General features: G+C 35.5%; 1 protein-coding gene across 6 annotated transcripts in view; it reads left to right on the forward strand.

The window, feature by feature from the left end:
- The window catches only part of LOC140152651 (echinoderm microtubule-associated protein-like 6), a 78,678-nt gene that overhangs the window by 37,717 nt on the left and 15,949 nt on the right, over positions 1-25,012 (forward strand). For 4 of the 6 annotated variants that reach the window (XM_072175086.1, XM_072175088.1, XM_072175089.1 and 1 more), the window contains exons 7-21: positions 4,748-4,885; positions 6,115-6,371; positions 9,230-9,442; positions 10,198-10,371; positions 10,890-11,118; positions 11,853-12,039; positions 12,392-12,497; positions 13,168-13,362; positions 13,753-13,955; positions 15,031-15,270; positions 15,837-16,038; positions 16,766-16,858; positions 18,740-18,871; positions 21,127-21,392; positions 22,080-22,278. In XM_072175086.1, coding sequence (XP_072031187.1) covers positions 4,748-4,885; positions 6,115-6,371; positions 9,230-9,442; positions 10,198-10,371; positions 10,890-11,118; positions 11,853-12,039; positions 12,392-12,497; positions 13,168-13,362; positions 13,753-13,955; positions 15,031-15,270; positions 15,837-16,038; positions 16,766-16,858; positions 18,740-18,871; positions 21,127-21,392; positions 22,080-22,278 — 2,834 coding nt within the window. Of the gene's footprint in view, positions 1-4,747; positions 4,886-6,114; positions 6,372-9,229; positions 9,443-10,197; positions 10,372-10,889; positions 11,119-11,852; positions 12,040-12,391; positions 12,498-13,167; positions 13,363-13,752; positions 13,956-15,030; positions 15,271-15,836; positions 16,039-16,765; positions 16,859-18,542; positions 18,675-18,739; positions 18,872-21,126; positions 21,393-22,079; positions 22,279-25,012 lie in introns of all 6 variants that reach the window. The other 2 variants (XM_072175087.1, XM_072175091.1) reach the window with 1 other exon arrangement.

A 25,012-nucleotide genomic window follows, 5' to 3' on the forward strand; every position in this document is an offset into this window, starting at 1 on the left:
CAGGGTCTATGGGTTAATTCATAATAATACAATATCACCTGAAGAGGAAAATTCATGTACAACCTGTTGCTTTAGGTAGTAAGGCATGCAGCATTGTGAACTTACATTGTCAGAAAATGGTAGATTATTACTCAAAGTAGAAATGTGTTTTTTCCCTCATTTTTTCAATGACAACCCGTAAAAAGAAGCACTTGGATTGAAAAATCTAACAAATGCAGAAACCCAAGGTACTAAAATCATAATCAAGATATGAAGATGAGAGTGATGATTGGAGTATGTCACATGATCAAACCAGGCCAAATGGGACAATTAAAAAAACTCTTGAGTTATCATCAACTTGTATAGCCAATGTACTATTTCTGAAATCTGTACATGCATAGCATACTTGATTTTCTTATATATTTTGATGTTAATTTGTTTAAACCTCTGCGGTTGGATCATATCGAGCCACATATATCAATGATAACCTCTATAAAGCGTACCAAAGAATAGAACATCGTTTGGCATTGCAGTGTTTGATACACAGCAAAAGTGTATAAAAACAAATAATTTTAGCCATATTTATTCAATAAAATGCAATATTTCAAGAATTGTAAGACCTGTTTACCCAAGCATGGACAGCTTAAATCCTGTTTGAAATTTATTGTGATTTCTGACAAAAATTATTCAAAATAGATGAAATGATTAATGTCCCCTTAATTACTTTATAATCACATTTTTCTTTGTAACCAAACAAGAAAATGGTCCATTTGGTTTTCACAATACAGCTGGGATAAGACTCAATTCAGGAAAAAAATGATTGTCTTTCTATTCGTAATGACAAGAAGTGAAAGAAACTTGTTGTGACAGTGTTTCATTGAATCTGATTGGATTACAAATTGAACAATCCTACCTGAATGTGGCTGGGTTTGCCAAGTTTTATGAAATTGTGTTTTGTTATACTTATTATCAATCTAAATATTGTGGGGACCTAAATACCCACTTACAATGCATTGCAAGTGCTTTAACCTGGGCATTTTACCCATTTGAAGTCCCTTAAACTTGTTGATTTTACCTTTTGAGATTTTTGAGTGTATGCACTTGTATTGTATTGGCTACCAAGGTTTTGAAAGTAACTTTGATCATGAACTTGTAAATTGTTGCCTGGAAAATCTGTCTAATTAATATGTTTTCAAATAGATAATATACATTTTCCTCATTTATTAAACAAAGACTGCTGTTAACATTATACTTTGTTAAAAATAATATATCTTTTATTCAAAGTTTAGACTAGATTGTAATGAGTAATTAAAAGAGGGTGGTCAAATTGTAATATATGATGTGTTCTACCTCACATTGAGGCACATCACCCAAACATCTTTATTCCAAGTTCCGAGTTAAATACTTCCAATGGTTTGGATTCTATAGGCGGCGGATGACATGATCGAGCCGGCAACTTGTGAAACCGCCCGGCCGTATGGCATTTTCCAATATAGTCGCTTCGTTTTGTGGGGTTCATTATCGAACCCCAATGGTTTTAGCTTGTATTTATATTATTTATCAACATAGGCCTATTTGTTTGTGATATTTCAAGCGTTTTAAAATTTCAAAATAATCCCATTCAATTACACGGTTGACGATGAAAATTTACTGAATTTAGAGAATGCAATTCGCCACCACCTGGGATTCTAGAAGCAAAAAATTAATGTGTATCACAGTGGTCTACTTCCAGAGTATTGTACCTCCAAACTATGTACCATGTTTTTGTTCATTCTGTCAGAAAAATATGAGCTTACACCTGATATCAAAATCTGCAATTTTGATGGGGTAAAGTGGGGACTGAGACTGTCAATCTGGTCACCCACCTTTAAAGGTGGAGTATTTATTTTGTTGCTTATAATGCTTTCTTGGTTCATTAGTTCCTTTTTATGAAGTGTTATTTGTAGTCTGTAATTTCATCCAGGGAGGTTCATCCCACTCATGAAATGTAATTTCATATACAGGAAGCTGTAATATGATGTGATCAATATATGATGGGTGTGTGTGTTGTCAACATAATATAGGATGTATGGATGTTTCACATCTAAACAAACAATATTTTTTTGTGATTTTGTAAGTTATTAGAATGCCCGATGGGTGTGGATAATTTGGAACAGGGCAGTGGGTGTGATCCTGTGTAAGAATGTTGTTGGTATATTTGATAATTTCAATTATAATAAACATTTTTTCTTTTATAGTCTGTATACCTTTCTCGAGTCAGTAAATTAGAATTGTTTTTTATTGTATCTCTAAATGTAATGATGAGAAGTATAGAAAAGTATACATTTTCAGAAAGGAAATGATACAAGGAATCCAACTAGCATAACAGATTCCTCCAAAAATGAACAGTTTTTGAGAAAATCTCAAAATTTGATTTTACTTTACTGACTCCATTTCTAAGATGGAGATGGTGAAGGCTAGGAATGACGGATTTTGTTGGTTTCCAAATTAAAGAAAAAGGGGGAAAAGGATTGAAATGACAATCCATCTCAATCCATTATCAATCAATCCATTTAACAGACATTGCTTAATTAACAATAGAAGAGTCACACCCAAATTTTTAAAAAAATGATGGGAGGATGGGGAAAGAGGCATTTTAACCCATATTTTCCTTTTCACTGTCACACATTTTGTACATATACAAACAAGCACAAAGCACAAGTTTTGTAGTGACATATTAAATTTGGCCTGGTTTTGATCACTGTGACAATAGGTCATTAAACTTTGAAACATTAATTCCAATTGTTTATCAAACTAATGGCTTCCATAGTGGTCTGTTTGTTGTTCTAAAGATTGCTTAGAAAAAAGTATACTTTGTAATCTTTTAGTTGTTAAAAATAGGTTAATATAGAGTTTGGAAGACTATTTACAGATTGTGATCAAAATTGACAGATTTGTCATTGCACAATTTTGTATATTCAGAACTATAGTCTGTCTTGTCAAGTTGAGAGTAACGTCATGTTAGATATTGCAGTGGCAAATTTGAATTGTGCATGCTTACTTAATGCTGTGGGGGCGTAAACCAGGCATAAGAATTTTCAGTTTTAAAACTCAATTTAGTTTTTTTTTTAGTCAAAATTTTCACAACTTTATTTAATTTCAGCCTGTTTTTGGTACTTTTTGCCCAATTTCACATGCATTTTCAGGTTTTTTTTTAGGAAAGTGCAGTCTCATGCCTGGTATAAACAAGCATAGAATAGCAATTTGTCTGCATGCTGGCGACGCAACCATGTAAATGCACTGATTGAGAAATCCAACATGGTGTTACTCTCAACTTGAGAAGAGACACAGTATATAGAACAAGTCACTGTATAGTGGGTGTGACCATGTTATAAGGATGTTATTGGTATGTTTGGAAGTTTCAGATCTTAACAATTTTTTTAAAATTTTATAATTGAAATAGGAAAGGAGATATAAAGGGTGTGGACCACTAATATCTAGATGGGTGGTCACACTGTTTGAATATGTTCCTGTTTGGTGGTGTCAGATTGAAACAAATAAAGTTACACAACATGATTGAAATACAGTTTAGTAAAGTGATTGCTGGACTCCTTACAGAATGTAGCAATGTCAGACTTATATTGCCACATTATTCTGGTGGGTGTGTGGTCATATAAGGATGTAAGCTTGTGTAGTTTCAGATCCAAACAGAGACAGAATGCTGCCATGATATAATTATAGTTATGGAATGCATAGATTCCTTTATGTGTGTTGATCCTTGGTTGTATGTGAACTTGACGATGTTAGTGTATGTCCTATAGTTTCAAGAGGCATTGGTGTTTTAATTAATTAATTAATTAATTTTATTTATTTATTACACTTTATCACTGGCACAGAATTACAAAAATATAATATTGCACAGCACATAAGTTACATCAAAAATTACACAATATCTTAAAAGGAACAAATTAAAAAAAGGTCTAGTGAATGGCTGGAGCGAACAGGTGCTATGCACCTCTAAGACTGCCCCACCAAATCCAAAAAGAAGGAATGGGAAAAATAAATTAGAAGGAGAAAAAAATGCAGGTTAAGTTATGTTTGCCTGCAATTTGGACAATTACAAGTAATATTTTCACCTCACCATGTAAAAGCCGTACAAGAACAAGACTTGGGTACATTTTACAGAAACAGTTCTTTGTCGAAGATAAGAATAGAATATCTGAAGCCCGCCTCCTTTTTTTAATGTGAAAAAGAACCCAGAATTTGTACATATCATATATATTTACAGAAACCAAGTGATAGTCAATCTTCCTCCATCAAATTAAAAGGAAAACTAGTGCTATACTAAGAGCAGAGGAATTTAAAGATATGTGACCTAATTGACGGCCTCACCCCCACCCTTTTCCATCAAAATGCAGATGTTGGTAGTAGGTGAAAGCTCATATTTTTTCATAACCGAAGCCTACAATATGTTTCGTTCCTTTAGGTGGTAGTATGAACAAAAACATGGTAGTTTGGTTAACACATTTTTGCTGTAGAATCCAAACCGCTGGAGCAATGTGACTTTATTACTTGGAATAAGAATGTGGGTGATGGGCCTCAATGCGAGGTGGAAAACATCATGTGCTACAATCAGACCACCCACCTTTACCTTGATTGTTGTGACTGATGATAAATCCATTGGAAACTTGGTAATTGAAATGTATTAAGAAGAATAAAAAGAATTGAATGAAGGGAGTAATCATATGTTCATCCCAAGATTATCATTATTATTTTGTTTTTCTGACAGAATATGGAGCATGGAGGATAATACGTTGATGTCTCGAACTGAGGTTGATCAGAATATCCGATCTGTAGCATTCAATAATGATGGTACACATCTTGCTGTTGGCATGGCTGATGGTTCATTCATAGTATTCAAATCCAAGTAAGTAACATTATATAATTGGTTGCACAGTTGAATCTGAGCAGGTTGTTTTCTTCTTATTATGCTATTAAATTTAATCAAAATCAAACGCAATGATGTGTGGCATGTTAAATTGGCCCATATGTGTAAAACGTATAAGACAACACATAGGCCTACCACTTTACATTTTTACATTTCTAAAATATTTTTTCCATATATTTCACAAATGTTAGAGGGGACATAGGATCTACTACTTAAAAGTAGTAGATCCTATGTCATCAATACGGCTCTATTCCGTTTGATGTGTAATACTATGTGTTATCCAATACCACATCTTTTACATTCTATGGGAAATAATGTTTAAACAGAAAGTCCGGTTTAACTAGCCAGGTTATAGACATTCCAGACATATCAGGAATTGTGATTTTGCAGAGAATGTGTCCTTTCAAAGTCCTATTGGTTTGTACAATTTCCTGTTCCTGCCTGACTTCAGCATTGACCTTAACCTGTTACCTTAAACATTTGGATCTTCTCAGTCCTGAGGAGAGTACCATGTATTACAACTGTTATTGTTGTGATCTGGATCTTCAACAGATCTGGATCTGTTGAACAAAACAAATTAAATGTAGTTGAGCATTGTGTATTGTCTGTACCAGGATTAAAAAATATGTTCAGTGTTTATCACTCATATCACTTTCACTGTAGATGTTATTTATGAAAGACAAGGTAAAAGAAGAGAAGGAAAAGAAAAAAGGAAATCCCTTCTAGCCCTTATACCTTTGTAGCAATTTAAAATAGTGGCAGCCACTGTTAACCATAATCCTAAGCGTAACCATCATCTCTTAATTCTAACCCTAACCTCACCCCTAACCATAAAACTCAGCTCTGATTCTAATCAATTGGAGTGACAGTTATTCCAAACTTGTGCCAAGTATTCATATAATTGTTGCTCCTTTGGAACCAACAAAGAATTATATATCATTGCGCATGGGTACCCATTCCATGCAACCTGATTTAGTATTCAACATCATGTTTGAAATCTACATGTATGTGTTAACCATTTAAGTGAACATGCCTAGTCTTAAGCCATTTAGCACTTTGCTTGTTTGAAATTATCATTTTCAAACCCAAATCCATTACAATTTTCTATTACAGTGTAGTTGCCTGAAATTCTGATGCTTAAACCATATTCCATTATAGTATTTTGTTTCTTTGAAATCTGATGTTAAATTTTCTTCTGTTTTATCCAGAGACCTCTCAGAAATAATCCACATAAAGGAGAGAAAAGAAGTCCTGCATGAAATGAAGTACTCCCCTGATGGTGCCTACTTGGCAGTCGGTTCCAACGACAACTACGTTGACATCTACGCAGCAGCGCAGCGCTACAAGAAAGTCGGACAGTGTTCAGGAAGTAGCAGTTTCATCACCCATTTAGATTGGTCAGAGGATAGCAAGTATTTACACACAAATAGTGGAGCTGCTGAGAGATTATTCTACAAGATGCCAAGTGAGTGGGTTTCTATTATAGATCAAATCTTAGAGTCAAGTAAATTGATATTTCTCTAACCCGTGCAGGCATTTGGGAAAGTTCTGTAAGCCCAAACTAAATTCGAAGACTCGATTATACCTCTTATATAAACATGTAAAAAAAAGTAACTAACCCCCCTTAAATAATGGCCATTATTCAAAAAGGGGCTATTGTATTACAAATCTGTAAAATGCGTTGGAAGCATAATTTATTTCTACGCATTTTGACCCCTCATTTGATACGATAGCCCAGAAAACAATAAAACACCGGTCAATTTAATGTAGTAAGGTCCAGAATCAGATTTGAAAGTTGCACTTACATATAAGCTTACATACAATACAAAAACACTTAGATATCATTACATAGATTTCCTTCCATTATACTGAATACAAAATCAATACAATTTACTGCAACTTTCAAATCTTGGGTTACATTGATTTAAACGTACGCTGTGACGTCAATATTTAGTCATTGCTACAAAGAGGTGTCAAAATGTGCAGAAATAAATTCTGCTTCCAACACATTTTACAGATTTGTAATACAATCGCCCGTTCTTGAATAATGGTCATTCATTATTTAAGGGGGGTCAGTTACTTTTTATGAGATGTTTATAAGAACTACATGAAGAACATATTTGGATGATTTGGGTCTTAGGGTCCATATCCTTTGCATTCTTGGATCATACTGTATCTCGCTTTTGTACCTCTTGTATGAAGTAAGTGTTTTCAACCTGAAAAAAGTTTCAATTCAGAAGGAAGATAAGTCAACTTTTCCACAAAGGTAGCAACATTACACACAACATCTTATGTAGCCTATTTGTTTACTTGGAAGAGTAAAATTTACCTCCAAATGACAACATTTCCCATGAAGATGCTTATAGAGTACCTGCTTTTTCCAGCTCTGTTTGCCACTTTTAAAGATACATGGAGAGCTAACATGATTACTATCAGATATCAAGCTGGGATGAAATGAATAATTCAACACATTTTTCTACCTTGCATCTTGAAAAAAAAATTAACAAAAGTTTGAATTTGCCAAAAAAAAAGCTGGAAGTGAAACATAATTTTTAGTAGATTTTCAAAAGCTGTGAAATAATTATGCATTATATAATATGAAAATCTATCAATGTTTTTTACGGCCTTCATAATACCATAAATTTGGATTTTAATGACCAAGAAATCATCATGCCTATAATTGTTGACGCATTCATTCATAGAAATAAGCAAAGTAGGTGTTGTCTAGACGATTGAATACACACCAGCCAATAGGGTGGGTGACCTATTTACTTAGGGAAGTCTTCAAGTTGTTCTGCCATTTGAATGATATTTGTATATTTAATGGATTTCAATCAGTTGCCTCAATCTCGTTAGGGAAGTTGTTCATTATATGGGTCGTAGAGCTGATGAATAGGCCAGTGTAACCTTTAACATTCAATGTCATCATACATTTGTATGTTGAAATGTTGCTTCTGTAGTAGTTAGGTTATTTTGCCATTTAAGTCACATTTATATATTAAATGGCCTGTGTCTATCGCTTTCCTTCATCTCATTGTGGAAGTTGTTAATTTTATGGGTCATAATTCTGATGTTTTGAATTAAAAAACAAGTTTCTGATTTTATTAGGTGTAGATTGATAAATGTGTTGAAGCCAAGTTATTTCAATATTTTAGTAAAAAATGTTATGAGGCATGATTGCTGATGACACCATGGAGAATGATGATTATGAAAACAGTGAAATTGAGATCAAAAGATAAATAACAGGGCATTTTCTATAGTCATAGAGACTTCAGAATTATGGTGATGCAAATTGATGCAATGTTTGCAAATTTCTGCTACTATATATGGTGATTCAAATATATTTTATAGTATTTCAAATCGGTGCATTTGCATTGTTGCGTCACCAGCGCACTGACAAATTGCTCTTCTATGTGTGTGTGTATACTCCTATGAGATTAAGTTAGCACCTGCAATTCGAATGTGCCACTGCAAAATCCAACATGACATTACTCTCAACTGACAGACTATACCATGGACATGTGGTCAATGTACATGCATGACCCCTAATTGAGCTGTCCTGAAGCAGTCTGTCTCTCAAGTGATCCAATGGAACTATCAATTTCAGGGAAAAATGAGACAGTGGACCACCCATTGCCCACTGTGGACCACCCATTGCCCACTGAGTATTGAAAGTCTAAAAGAAGTCCAAGTTAATCATAATGAAAGCTTGGAATATTTTATGTTGACAGTTGGATGTTGAAACTCTCAATTTGAATACTCATAGCCAGTGAGAAAATGATTTATTGGGTTTCTATTGGGCTTTGCCATGATCAAAATCATGTGAATTAGATCCTCTTCCTACATCTCTAATTAAGGACAACATTGATATATTTGTGCCGTACATAACTCACATTGTCAACAAATTGCTCCTTACAGGAATTTTTCCACAAAGTCTAAAAACTGCTTATGTTCGTCCTCAAAAAACCTACTTTGGATAAAGAACTCTTCAAAAACCACAGACCTATATCCAATCTCAACTGCACATGGGTTGACAGATCATATGCAATTTCAGCTCCACGGAATGAACTGCCTATATATATTAAAACTGCTAAAAATGTAACTGTGTTTAAAAAGTTGTTAAAAATTCATCTTATGTCAGAGACATTCTGTAATTCTTAAGTTATTTTCCTTAAGTTACTTCTAGTTTTCTTTGTCTAGTTTGTTCTTTGTTCTGTTTTTGTTTTAGTGCCTTGAGCGCTCTTAATTGGCACTATTATTATTATTATTATTACTTGCATAGTACACAATTAATCACTGACAATTTTATTCCTGTTTCTCTAGATGGCAAACGAGTGACAGCATCAGAGGAAATCAAGCAGATAAGATGGTCAACGTGGACAGGTGTCTTGGGATCAGAAGCCAATGGTATATGGCCCAAGTATGCCGATACCAATGACGTCAATGCTGTAGATGCATACTATGGGGGAGAGGTTATGGTCACAGGAGATGACTTTGGGCTTGTCAAACTCTTCAGGTTCCCATCTCTCAAAAGAGGTGAGTAGAAGTAAGAAACAACAAAGATGGACAAAAGTGTTGGGGCACTTTGAATATCGGTGCCCTCTCTTAATAATTGCACGCCATAGCATCCTTGAATCCTGCAGTTTTTATCATGTGGGGAAGGTATGAGGGTTAATAAAGTAGTGTTTCAAAATGTTAAAAATTATAGAAATATGATCAAAGTTTTCTGTACATTTGCCTCCAGTTGATCAACACTTGCAGATGAAGTATGCCTGCATCAGTAGTATTAGTGTAAATTAAGGTTCCATGGATACATTTCTAACAGTTTTGTTATGTTCTGAAGCTTGTAACCAAGGGATTCGGGAAACCAAGGCATTTAAATCAAACCTTATTATAGAAAAATTATTTAATTTGTGTACATCGTGGAACATTCAATGACGCTTGTTACTCCGCATACAACGCTACTCTACGCATCCATATTAGCGAGGCTATCTGCGTACAACTGCTTACTACGCACAGCCACGCAAAGAGTATGTTCCACGATGTACACCGTAAGTTAAATAATTTTTCTATAGTGCATACTTGGATGTTTTATAGTTGGTAATTTATAATATGCGTAATTACTCAGTACTGTGCTTCATTTCTAGGTGGCACTTACATGTGATGTACACATGTAAGATTAAAAAATAAACCTTGAGTCTGATTGATACTTAGTATGTATTTCACCCTAAAATTGAAAATTATGTATTATTTAACCCTCATTTCATGACATTGGTATCATTCTCCTTTAGGTGCCAAATTCAGGAAGTATGTTGGTCATTCAGCTCATGTAACAAACGTGAGATTCTCTCATGATAAGACACGGGTGATCTCCACTGGTGGTGGTGACCATGCTATTTTCATGTGGAGGTATAACCCGGAGGGAATACCTGTGGAAGAGACGGATGATTCAGGACATGATACAGGTAGGTAGACATTGTCTGCTAAACTTTGGTTCACCTCTAGTTGGGTAGTGAGTAGTGACATAGGTGAATATTTCGCTGGTCGCAGAATCGAATATTGTACATCGTGCAGAGCATACACACATGCATACAAGGGCAGTTTATGGGCGCAACTGCAAAATTAGACTGCAATAAGCATTTAAGTCACTGAACTTGATGAGAGTGAACTGACGTATGGACAGATTTGCTTGGAGGACTTCTTGCTTTCTAGTCAAAGTTTTTATTATTTTCAACCTTACTATCTTTAACTTTCATCTATTATTTTCTTTTTCTTTTCATTTTCTGTTTATTTGCTCTCCCCCTCTTGCCACACAAAACACAAGATATAATTCAAGCAGTTTAACCCAAACTGCTTTTTATATTCCTTTTCACATATTTTTTGAAATTGAAATGTTCAGGATACTAACTGTATCTTTATGAGTAAATTGCTTTATATCTCACAGTCATTTGGTACATTAAAGTTTGTCTCCTTTCTCCAACAGGCTACTTAGACTCAAACAGTGAGGACAGTGACTCCGATCTGTCTGATGCTGCAGAGTTAGACTCCGACATTGAGAGGGAAAAGGAGAAAGACTATGATAGGGCAGTGTACAAAGACGACTTAAATCAACTGAAACGAATAAAGAAACAACAGAAGAACTCAGGCACAGTTGATGGGCAGAAGAGAAATCAAGCACCTTCAGAAGGCATTAGATTAGAATTCATACATGGGTAAGAAACTTATATTCATTTCAGTATTTATTTATACACAGTCTGTTACTTCTTCTCCTACATTGGTACCTATTAGATGCTGACCTGTGTTGTACATAACCTTCAGTGTTGGGACAACTGTCATCTATAGTCCATTTGGATTACATGTGTGATCAAAGGTGGTGCATCTGTAGCATGCGATGCACCAAGAAGTTACTGTGCTTTATAGATACAACGCCTTTGATTGTACATGTATCACACATGGACACTACTCAAGACTATATCCACCATACTTAGGTCTGCAACAAATAATCAGGAATTGTTCCAGTCAGAGTAGCAGAAGGCCCACTTCTGTGCAATATTTCTCCTTTTTGTTCAATCTTTGAGTACTAAATATAGAAACTGGCACACATACATCGTAATTAATTTTACAAGTGCAACATCGCTAAGCACTATACAAGAATTAATACAAGGATTGTGATATAAATATGCAGTGTTATGAGGCCCATCTAAAGCCTAGTTGTCTATTGGTTATCTAAGAGATGACACTTGGTAATTAATGAGGACTCTAAATGCACTCTGGGGGTACACACAGGGAGATCTTCAAATTCCAGTTTTTTCCAGGTTTTTGTCACAAAATGATGTGTGTGGCAGACACTTTGCATCGAGAACTGCGCACCCCGAGAACCATGAAATTCTTTTTTCTTTTTTTTTCTAACTTACAAATTCCATGCTTGTGTACATTTTGCTGACAGATACCGAGGCTATGACTGTCGGAACAACTTATTCTACACTCAGTCTGGTGAGGTGGTGTACCATGTAGCAGCTGTAGGGGTTTTATACAATAGAGAAACACACTCGCAGAGGTTTTATTTAGAACATAGTGATGATATTTTATGTCTATGCATCCATCCACTCAAAGACATTGTAGCAACTGGACAGGTGAGTTGATTAACAAAGTCAATTTGTAATGATGAAAAAAGAACTTTTAGGTGGGAAAAAGTCAAAATCTATGTTACCTGATTCACTGCTGGAAAATGTCTAACAAGGCACTCTATACTCGTAAAAACACTCATTCAAATATCATCATACCTCAATATAATAATGATGAATGTTTATTTTCCCCTTATTTTGTTGCTCTTTTTTGTTCCTAATGAACATTATTTGAACAAAAAATGTGAAAACCAGAAGGTGTCAGTTGGCTCAGGGATGCATGAATATGTTATCAAATTGTTTTTAATGAACTAAATTTATTTAGATACATAACTGTGTCATCATATTGTGTTGTGTTTAGCTTGGAAGAGACCCAGCAATCCATGTATGGGATGCAGAGTCATGTAAATCACTAGCTGTACTCAAAGGTCATCATCAGAGAGGCGTTTGTGCTGTTGACTTCTCAGGTAAGTCTGAATGGCGTATAGTAGCAAGTGTGATCTTAAAATGGAATAGGCACTATGCACAAGTTATTGTGCAGTCAGTCATTCACTGGCCCAGTTGGTGACAAAATACATAAAAGTTTTTTTTATACTTATAGATTTCAAAAATTGAGAATCAACTTTGATTCACACAAAATTTTGTGCAAGAGTGCTTGAGAATTGATGATTTATAACCTGCTCCCATAAAATGAACATAAAGTCACCAGGGTACTTTGTAGTCCATTTGGCTTCCTTGACAGAGTGATGCCAGTCCTTTATCGGAGTTACTTCAGATGTGTACAAATGTACCGCCCTTGATTGTGCATGTAAACATGTTAGTACTTTGTATCAAGGCACGATTTAATACTACACACACTTAAGCACGCACTAACGTCACTCTCTTGAGGAAGCCCCAAATGGACTAAAGATACAGTCCATTAAACATGGCAGAATTAGCAAGATTGTTGAAGACAAAAACAGAGCAATCCTAACATATGTAAAATTTGAGTCTAGAATGTATCAGTAAATAGTCAACTAAATGCTCATTTTATGAAAGCATGTCACATTTGTAGATATACGCCACAATTCAAATTTTAGAGACATAAATTTATTACTTTCTGCCGTACATATAATTAAAATCTTTTGTCTTCTGCAGGTGATGGCAAAAAATTAGCTAGTGTAGGTTTAGATGACAATCACTGCATCGTGGTATGGGATTGGAAGAGGGGAGAGAAGCTAGCGAGTACAAGAGGCCATAAGGACAAGATCTTTGTCATCAAATGGAATCCACACAATCATGATAAATTAGTCACTGTTGGAATGAAGCATATCAAATTCTGGAATCAAGCAGGTATGTTGTCTCTTATTTCTAAAAGATGATATCAAGCAAATGAGTTAAATGCCTTGAAAATTGATTTTAGAAACAGCTAAAATAAGCATGCAAGTTCTTTTTGTTTTGCTATTATCTAAGACACATGAAAGCTGTTCATGTTTAATGTGTGTGGTTCTTTGCTCTATTTAGTCATTGTTTCCAAAGATGTGAAGTCTTAAAAAATTATAAGATAAAATATTCAATTTTTTTATTAATTTTACCTCTTAGCTGATTATTATTACAGGAACAAATCTCAACATATTTTAGCAAGTTAAAACAGTCTGTTGCAATGTTTTTCAAGAGAAATGTATCATGTAATAGTATTTTATTTCACAAAACTTTCACTTCATGTTCTGTTTAATTGCATAGGTGGTGGGTTCACATCCAAGCGTGGAACATTTGGTAATGTGGGTAAACCAGACACAATGATGTGTGTGGCATTTGGTAGCGATCCCCTTGTAACCTACTCAGGAGGGTCAAGTGGCAATGTGTACATCTGGCAAGATCTGAAGCTATCCAAGACCATCAAAGCCCATGATGGACCATGTTTTGCTATGCATTCCCTGGACAAGGTGAGTACTACAGGGACATGGATATGACCAGATGTGACCATCCATCTCAAACCGCTCGTAAAGTCAGCAAATTGTATTTCGAGTTGCAAAATGTAAATACAGATTGTATTCATATTTACCTAATGTTTGTCCTACATGTTTCTCATTTTAGTGTCAGTCAAACGCCAATCTTTAATCCTATTGTTGAAGAGGATAATAAGCTTATAGTATAAGTTATACTTATGTATAGAGTTAGTAAATAGCTCTAGTCTTTGTTTGCTTTGGCCAAATCCTGTTCAAGTGGTGGGTTAACTAACAATCAACAATGAGAGGACATTCCTGAACCTTGTTGACTTGGGGATGATTTGAAGTGACCACCAATTATGACAATTTGATATGTAATACCAGCGATGTGGAAAAAGAGAAATAATGTAAGACCAAAATAATGTACCCTTTTACTGAAGATGCAAAGTTTAACAAGCTATAACTCCGCTTCTGGATAGTTAAAGTCAAATGATATATCATTGTAAAGCTTATGATATATATTTTCTAAACACGGAAGAAAACAAAATTGACCAGGGGCCGACTTTACGAGCGTTTTGACGTGGACGGTCACAAATATGGGGATTCTTTTTATATTGCTGTATCATTTTCAGCAACATGAAAGTATCATATCCCAAGAACAATACAGAGCTGTTAATTTAACTATTTCAACAGCTTTCCGGCATACTATTAACAGAAAATGTGTTGGGAAATATTTCAGTAAATACTACATCTCCAAAGCCTAACAGTGAGTGCAAATAATCATATCATGCTACACGCTCATCAAACACACTGTCGCCAGTGTGAAAGTGATTGTGTTGTCTTTGTCTACCGCATGTAACTTCTTTCACAACTAATTTTCAAAGCTTTCTGATCAGCTACTGAAAAGGTATATATGTACAACTTGTGTAAGGTAAAACCATGGCTAAAACAAGCAGCAAAGCTAGAAGGCTTGGATGAACACCACTTCATTTGAATTGATAAAATCTGATTTATAAAAGTTAGTGACAAATTCAAGTGAGACTTTAATTACCCATTGTGTTGATATTTGCAGGGGTTTGTGACAGGTGGCAAGGATGGTATAGTGTGTCTATGGGATGAGACCTTTGAGAGGTGTCTCAAGCAGTATGCTATCAAGAAAGGCAGTCTAGCTCAGGGATCAATAGGCTCCTTGATACAAGACCTACCTGCCTTAAGATCAGTGGTGTTAGGACATGGCCATATACTGGTCGGAACTAAAACTGGTGAAGTACTAGAGCTTGAGAAGACTGGGCCTATTAGAATACTTGCTCAGGTAGGTAATTACCTTAGATGATTAAATGAGGCCTTAGTATTGTAAAAGATAGGAATCTGGAAAAGGGATGACAGTTACCAACCAGGAAAATTTTGCACAACAATCTCAGCTTTGTGTTTACATTATGGTACCATGTGCATTTGCAAAACAATATGATTAGCTATCCATTACTGTTTTTTCTGCAAACCATTTTATGCTCTGTCCTGCCTAAATCCAGCTTGAAGTATTGAAGTATAGGAATTGCTGTAAGATTTGATTATTGTAAACATGTGTCACCTGCTGGAAATTGATAAAGTTTTAAAATGTTCCAATAAGTAACAGACAAAGTGTGGACAGGACGACATACACTTATGCAGTACCTGATTAGCTGTACTACTATTCTTAAACATCAAGTCCCATAATTACATGCACAAAAGAAGAATGAACAATCAACTGGTACTTATATCAAATTACTCTGTACTGACACAATACCACCTGAGAAATCAACTTTTCACTGACAGTTATTATCATCAAACCAAAATCTACAGTATTATTTAAAACAATATTTTTACTTATTCTCATTTCAGGGACACATGGAGAGTGAAATATGGGGACTGTGTTGCCATCCAACCAAAGATATATGTGCTACAGTGAGCGATGATGCCACATTAAGAGTATGGGACTTAAGCAATGATCACAGAATGATCAACTGTAGGCAACTCAAAATTGGTGCTAGGTGCTGTGACTTCAAATCAGATGGCAAGGCAATTGCTGTAGGGTTTAAAGATGGTAAGAATGTGTGCAATTACTTACCCCTATTGTAGCCCCATTCAATACATGTGTAATGAATGAAATGACATCCCATGTGTAAATGGTGGTATTCTATATTCAATCTAACCTCTTTTATCCGGCCATGGTGGGACCAAGCATTGGCTGGATAAGGGAAAATCCAGATAAGTGAATTATGTGTTATTCTGTGTTGAATGGTCAAAGCGCTAAATATGGGACAAACAAAAGAATACTCATGTTTGACAATAACACTGAACGATGGTATTTTAGTTATGTATGCAATGTAGATGACCTTTTAAATGCTGCAGAGCATGTAATTAAGGTGGTAAAGTATTTAAAACTTGTCTTCCTGTGCAGATTATGCAACCGGATAAGGGAGGTTGGACTGTACAAATAATACTGGTCATGGGTAGTAGTGAATAGTGCCAAGATAATTATGGCAATATTTGGTCATGGATGTGTGCCCCAACTGTCCTACATTAGACATAATGTCAGATTTATTTATGACAGAATGCTGATTGATGGTCAAGTGGCTGCGATATCTGACCAGTCCACTAGTTGTGCGGTTGATTTCTGTTTTATAGTATTATACCAATTTTGTTTGACTGGGGTTTGTATCATTTGTAATATAATAATATTATAGTTGTAAGATTGAACCTATCCTGTGAACACCGATGTCAGAATATTTTAGGAATGTTTGTTTATTTAATCTCTCTGAATTGTGCAGGAAGCTTCACAGTAGTAGATGCAGACACATTAAATGACATGGCAACATTCCATCATAGAAAAGAAGAAATCTCAGACATCAAATTTTCACCTGGTAAGTATTGAAACCCAAGAACATATTTCATGAAGACAGTCCATGTATTATAAGTTCCATCATGAATAATTTGTTGTTGCAAATTAATTATAATAATTTGAAGATCTTTAAAACATTTTTCAATATGGATGGAAACTAACATTTTAGAAGATTAAAAACATATCTTTGGGACAAGTTGATAATGCACAAATTATGAATAGATTGCCAAATACAGAACCATTGCATTGGCATTGCATTCACTTTAACGGAATCATTATAAAATCCTGACAGCAACAGTGCTTATACTGGCTTCCAGAAAGTATGGCACTCTTTTGCTCTGATTGACATGAGCGCCCTGCTAATGAGCAAGATACACTGAGCTTAGTATGTAGGTTAGTTGTTAGGATTGTCAGACGATTAAATCAGCCAATCAGAACCCCACTTCTATTTTTACGCTGTGCACGCTCACTCTCAAAATGTAATCAAGTGACATTCAAATGAACCAGGACCAGGGCTGCCATAGACTTTCTAGAGCTTACAACTCCCTACTGCGTCAGTGCCAGACACTTCCGACGGTTTCTGACCAGTAGCAAGCATCATTCAACAGTCCATCAACCGAGTGAACAAGGAATAGTGATACATTCTGAATGCTCTCAGGTGAGCAAAAATAAGCTTTGAGTAATTGTTTAACTTTCTTCATCAAGTGACATTCTTCTCTGCCAGAGACTAGTTGAGAACTACTTTGTTGGATGTACGCCACAATTTGATGTCAATAATCTTCTGCATCACAATCTGTGGGGTTGAATGTGAGATACAATGGGCTAATCCAGTTGAAATTCAGGTAACCCTATTCATACTCCCTGTGTGGGAGATTAAGGTCATGTCTTCCATAGGGGATGTATGGATTTCAACTGAAATAGCCCAATATTGTATCATTGTCATAAACTACACTGCAAAAGTCATACGATCCAATGACATCCTGAGGTGGAACACTGTAGAGTGTAAGAAGAATAGGGCGGGCAATGGATCCCTGAGGAACACCATAGACCAAGGGTAGTACATCGGATAAAACATCTTGGATGATCACAGATTACATTTGGGCACTTTCTGGCAATCCCTTTACTACCATAGTAAGCAGTAAGAGAATGGAATGAAGATGCTTGATTAGGCACAAAAAAAAATTTGTTGTGTTGCCCTCAACCGCCCTACCCTAAATCCTGAAAAATCAGGGTCGGCATTTTTTTTTTTTTTTTTTTTTGATGATTTTTACAGATTTGTTCAAAAAATCAATGTTTTTCACTTGAAATTAATATTTTATTGAAAGACTTGTCTTTAATTGATGTCTAACAGGTATCCAGAAGTCAAAATTGACAAATGTCCCCTAATTGAAGAAGCATTATTTAATATTTGAGGGGATTTTGAAAAAAATGAAGGTTTGGAAAAAAGAAATCCGACCGTCCGCCCCAACTTTCCCATTTTCCCACTTGAGGGCAACACAGCAATATTTTTTTTTTGGCCTTAACGGTATCAAAGGCTACAGAAAAATCAAGCAGCACAAGGAGAGTCTCTTTTTGCTTGACGAGGACACCTAAGACGTAAGTTTGGGCACACCATTGACATCTCAGGTATTTACAACACCACAGAGCATCAGCTCAAGTACCTAATAGACATAGATATGTATTTACTATTATATCTTTTTCCCCAGAGCCTGGCAAGTATTTAGCAGTAGCATCCCATGACAGATATGTAGACATCTATAATGTTTTGAATTCAAAACGAGTAGGAACATGCAAAGGATCATCTAGTTATATCACACACACAGATTGGGACAATCGAGGTGAGATGGGTGTATCATTATGTTATAACTCTTAATGATTAGGAACTTACAATTTGTTTTTACAGAACCTGGCAAGTATTTAGCAGTAGCTTCTCATGACAACTATGTAGACATCTATAATGTATTGAATTCAAAAAGAGTAGGAACATGCAAAGGATCGTCTAGTTATATCACACACACAGATTGGGATAATAAAGGTGAGATAAGTGTGATTGAATTATAGTAGAGAGCACCCCAGCACTGGCTGCACCACTTCACTTCAGTTTGCTGTGTCAACATTTGTGTGTTTTCAGTCTGTATTTTGTACCTTTTGATCATATTCTTGCTGTATATTGTGATGTTCCAGTTTCTTATCTTGTCAGTCATTTTGATGTATTTCATCCATCACTGTTTATGCTGTCTATATCACCATCAACTCACTGCACCAAAATCTGCTAGCTGACAGGTGTTGATTACCTCTGTGCTAATTACCCAGACATTAAATTGCATCGGACTTTAACCAAATAAACATCAATCACCTTTGTAGGGTTATGATCTGTTCCAAATTGCTGATTTCAGTACTCTGGTGGAGGCCATACTTGACTTTCTGATCACCAGTGGACAGTGGTAAACTGACAGATTACTATGTCCATGCGTGATCTCCCCACTTGGCTGTAGTGAACATCTGTGCATCTTATGGAAATTAAACATGCACAGAAGCACTGGTAAGAACACTTGTAAAGCAATGATCACACATCCTCTGTCTGAGGCAGGAATCAACACATTTGTATCATGGATTCAAGGTATTGAAGGGAAGTGTAGGAGAGCAGTACAACTCAGGATGAAAAGCATGTGTTTTTATGCTATACCTGTTTTTGATATTAATGTGTTTACCTGAAAAGAAAAGAAGCATGCATGGTAATGATAAGACCTGGATTACCCCTCATATCAAACAAAAGTCTGGTTCTCTCCCTCCTTCTCTCTCTAGCCTATTTCACTCTATTGCAGAAGGAAGTCCTCTTCATCAATCTTCCATTGTTACTTTACCCAGAGCTTTTCTCTCCATATAATGCTACCATATCCTCTGATATCATCCATCCACTTCTCACTTTGTCTGCCTCTTCCTCTCCAATCTATTCATCTATCATCTTGTCATAGTGCCAGATGACCTGCCATCTCCATTTTGTGGATTTCATTTTTTGTATGATATCGTGCACATCTGTTGTGTTCCTCAAATCCTGATTTCTGACCATATCCTTTCTTGTAACACAAATGAAGACTCTCTCCATGCTCTCTCTGTGACTTGCAGCTTCTTTTCTAACCATTTAGTTGTTGTCCAAGTCTCCAATCCATAGTTCAGCACTGGAATTGAAGAGCTGGGTTGAAGAGCTTGGTTTTTCTGTGTCAGCAGCAGGTCTTTGTCATTAAGTATGAAGCTGTGTCTACCAAATTTTACCCATGCCAGCTAGATACTTTATTTAGTTCGCTATTTCATTTCCAAGGAATCTTTTAGCCCAAGTATATGTAACTGTCCACCTTTTGGTAATCCCATGAGCTGTGATTGTGTAGTTGTTTCCTTTGTTGAGTACAACATGACTTATGTCTTGATGTTCATGTTAAGGACTGCTTTTCTACTTTCATTGCTTAGTCTGGTTAGAGAGCTTCAAAAAGATTTTGATTCTGGTAATGATCCAATTATGGTTTGAATTGCGCAATGAGGTTAAGCCTGAGGTTAAGAAGGCCTATCACATATCAAGAATCAGGGATATGTAAAAAGCAGAACCAAGGAAGCGGCAAAATAAAATCAAGAAGGTAATAAAGTCTAATTGAGTTGAAGTCAAGTTAGATGTTGCAGGTGTAGGTGATGAGGATGATAAGGGCAAGGCAAATGCTATTAACCGCATGTTTGCCAGCGTCTTAGCATGTATTCCACCTCTCCGTTATGCTCAGCTTCCTGTTTATTTGCTTTCCCAAGATCATCCTCATTGCCTTTACCCTTTGGAGAAAAGAAGGAGACTGGACAAGATTACTGCAATTTAAAAATCATAAGGGAATTTGCCTATGAATTGAGCATGTCATTTACCGATATACTTAATTCATCTTTTGAAAATGAAATCGATTCAGATATGACGGATCTGATCTGTTCATCTGTAGACAAAAATGTATAAGTTGTAACGCCTGAACACAAATTGACCAGGAATAGGCAAAGACTTTTGTGGATGTTACACACATATTGGGATAATAAAAGTAAAATTATGCAGAAAGATATGTTCAATGTTATATATGATGAATTGAATGTAAGTAAAGCTAGGAAGTATGCAAAGGTCTATCAAGAAACATTGCAAAAATTAACAAAATGAAATCAAGAACAGGCTCAGCTATTACTTTAGTTATGAATAAAATAATTTTTCCATTCCTGTTGTGATGTCATTAGGAACAAATGTTTGTGTATTTTTTATTTTTTATTTTTCAGGCAAGTTACTAATGCTCAACTCTGGAGCTAAAGAGCAACTGTTCTTTGAAGCACCTCGTGGAAAAAGACAAGCACTGCGCAACCGAGAAATAGAGAGCTTAAACTGGGCATCATGGACGTGTGTACTAGGTCATACATGTACAGGTATCTGGCCCTCAAAGAGCGATGTGACGGATGTGAATGCTACATGTTTGTCTCATGATAAGAGGATATTGGCAACGGGTGATGACTTTGGGTTTGTCAAGTTATTCCAGTGGCCTGTACAGGTATGTTAGTTTTGAATGTATGTTAGTTTTGAATGTCGTAGGTGTATCAATGCTGCTTGTGTAAATAAATTGTCAAAAATTTGCAGGTTGGTAGGTACAAAGGAAACTTTCAAAAAATATTTGCTGTACTGTTCCGTACTTAAGATCCAGATTTTGCACTGTTTGATCTGATTATTATCATGATGAATTCTAAACAATGTTTGAGTTTTGAGAAATGGATAGAGGACCTCAAATATGTGAAATCCATACACCCCATATGGAAGTAATGTAGATATCAAACAGGGTTACCTGAATGTGCAACTCCATTTGAAATCTACACCCACTGTGTGTGATATTAAGGCCATGTCTTTCATAGGAGTTGTATGGATTTCGACTGGAATTGTACATTGCCCAAATAGGAAGCAATTTAACATGATTATTATAAGCCTCTTTCTATCAGCACTATTGATAATATCACCTGTAAAGAAATACAGACTACTCCAAATTTAAAGGAAACAATGTACAGTAGTACTTGTGTTTTGGAGAATGTTCAAAACCTAAATTGCTTATATCTCACTGACTTCTGTAAGCTGAATATACCAAAGCCAAAAGAAAAAACAAACAAAAATAACTGCTGTACATATATACAATGTTGGTATTTAAAGTTACGGTAAAATAACCCACAAATTGTCTGTGTCTTTGTATCAGGGTAAGAACGCCAAATTCAAGAAGTACGTAGGGCACAGCGCTCATGTGACCAATGTGAGGTGGACCCATGACGACAGGAGGCTGGTGTCTACAGGAGGAGCAGATACATCAATGATGGTTTGGTTCCATGATGCACCAGGAGGTAGAGATAACACACATGGCTTGAGTGATGACTCAGATACAGACTCAGAGGAAGAAGGTGGGTACAGTACACAGTTAGGGCTCAGTGCAACAAAGCCTTATCTCCATTAGCTCCACGGGGTAATGTTAATCATAATCATGATTGCATGTATATGCAACATTACCCAGGGGAGCTAAAGGAAATGAGGCTTTCTTGCACTGAGCCCTCAACATGAGAACTTTAATAGGCAGATTGGGAGAGAAATATAACAAAATTTAATATGTATACACCATTAACAACGGACACACCACAAATAATATGGGTTGTGAATAGGAATTATCTATTAAAGTAGAACATGCCATCATTCAGATTAAGTAGATTATGAGAAACTGATTTTCATTGAGCCTATACATGTATTTTTAACCAGTTTACCTCATAACCTGTAATATTACAGGGTATGAGACTTGAGGTGTTTGCGGAGTCTGTAATATTAGCAGAGCTGCCAAGTAGTAACAATTTGCAGTACTTTGTACTGAATTTGCTAACAAATACTGAAAACAAAACCATGCTAAATATTACTGTTAAGACATGAAAATACTGATTATGTATTGAATATATTTAAATACAGGAAAGTGTTTTAGAAGATTGACAGCTCTGTATTACAGGTTAAGAACATCTTTTTCCTTTGAGCTTTATCGTATAAAAACAGGACTTAAGGCCCTATGTATAGTTTGTGGGTGCACATATTTTCCCACCGTTGCATATTCTGTGCAAGATTCAACTGCATTTTGCTGGACTTTATTTACAATCCCAAATTAAGATTATAGGATGCATACTTGCATTTTACACACACTAATCAACAAAACATGTCCAAAAGATTAAATTATATCCTGGCTCTTTCACTGGTTAAGTGTTCCAACTTTTATTTGTGGAATCAATGGTTAATCATGCATCAGGTTTAAGAATTATCTGTCAAACAAAGATAAGAATTTACTGCTTTGAATACCAGAAAACATGGGTTGGTTTCTATGTAATAATACAGATTAGCTTTCAACCACAGTTCTCAGTGATCAAGAAATTTTAATTTGTAGACATTACACAAAGTTGCATTTAACAGAAATTTCATTGTCACACACACATGGATGATACACTAAAAAAGATGTATGGGTCATAATCATGGAATGGTTGTTTGGGATCTGCATCATAGCATCTTTGCTGGAGTTTAACATCTCATTTGGTGATGCATGAAGAGTTCAGATCCAAAAGCCAATAATTGCCCTTTTCAAACTCTATTGAGTTCTGGCCACCAACATATGCCCAATAATGATTGCTTTAATTTAATCTGACATCCTACTTTAAATATTCCAAGATATATTTTTGAAGTATGACCAAAATTATAGCCAAAATAATAAATTCTCGATCATGAGAGCCAACTTGGGAGCGCACAGTTATTTGCGCCGAGCGTACTACGCAAAGACCGGCGTTTGCGGCGCAAACACAGCTTTTGAGAATTGACCAATCACACGGTCGTTGCTAGGCAAGGTCAAGGTTTGGTCATGCAGGTTGCGCGATCGTGTTATTCTATGAAAAATACGCTGACGCAGAAGGTACATCCTCTCACGACCGAGAATTTATTATTTTGGCTATAGCACATATTTTCTTATTATTTTATCAATTATATCTCAGAATTGAGAAAAATGGATTATTAGTTTTTGCATCTGAACTCATCATAACATCTACTACAAGGTGGTTTTCATTTCATTTCAATCACTACCTTATTTTGACTTACAAATTGTATTATTGTCATTCTCACTTTTTTGATACGCTTTTAACAATTAACCAGATGGTAAGATATCTTGACACGGCACAGTAACTCATCTTCATTGCTGTTCTATAATCAATGTCATATCATCATATGAAAAAAGGAAAGCATGTATTTATTTTTGCATGAATAATAGCTGCTATGTCATATGTAGCATGATGCATGTGAAGAACTTATAAAATTTGACAAGAATTATAGTGTAACCGACATTTTATTACCAATTTTAAACAAATGTAGTTGATTTATAGCAATGACACACTCTTTTTGAACATACCTTAACATAAATTCCTAAACTTAATGCATTGTATTTTTTGGTTTTTAAGATATAAACTCTATAGAAACACCAAGTGAGGACAAACAGGTCCTTGAAACTGACTTTTTTTTCAAACTTACTTTTTTGTTTGGTTTGTAATTGTTTCCTAACAATATCTTACGTTATTTTAAAGAACAAAAAATGCGTGCATAAAAAATACTGACATTTAACTACTTACAATCTCTTGCATACTTAATTATTATTTTGTTAATATAAAATCCATTTTATGTATATCATTTATCATGCAACTTCCATGTCACAGATATCAGCCTATTATAAGCTTCATTTCACAAAGACTTGCTTGCTAATGCATTTTCAGTGTCCAGACCCATTAAAAGGTCCTCATCAAACCCTGCCTAAGTTTGCGTGGGTTTGAGGACAAAGAATAGGTGTACATTATTTGATACCTGTCTTGGCTGAAATTGAGCTCCATTGCATGTACTCATCATTCTGCTGTATATATAATTGCCACATGATATTGCATGCACATCATTTACATTCACTGTAAATATCAACTGCTCGGGAACACAGCAAGGTTAACTGAATGGACTGCTTGGTGAACAAAAAGTGTTTATAAATGTTTGTTTTCTTCATCTGAGACATAATTAAAAAGACCAGTTTGCATCTGACATCACTGTCAATTAAACTCCCCACAGCCCTTGTTATGATTGGTTAGA

The sequence above is a fragment of the Amphiura filiformis genome, chromosome 5, assembly GCF_039555335.1.
Source record: "Amphiura filiformis chromosome 5, Afil_fr2py, whole genome shotgun sequence".
In the NCBI taxonomy this organism is placed as follows: domain Eukaryota; kingdom Metazoa; phylum Echinodermata; class Ophiuroidea; order Amphilepidida; family Amphiuridae; genus Amphiura; species Amphiura filiformis.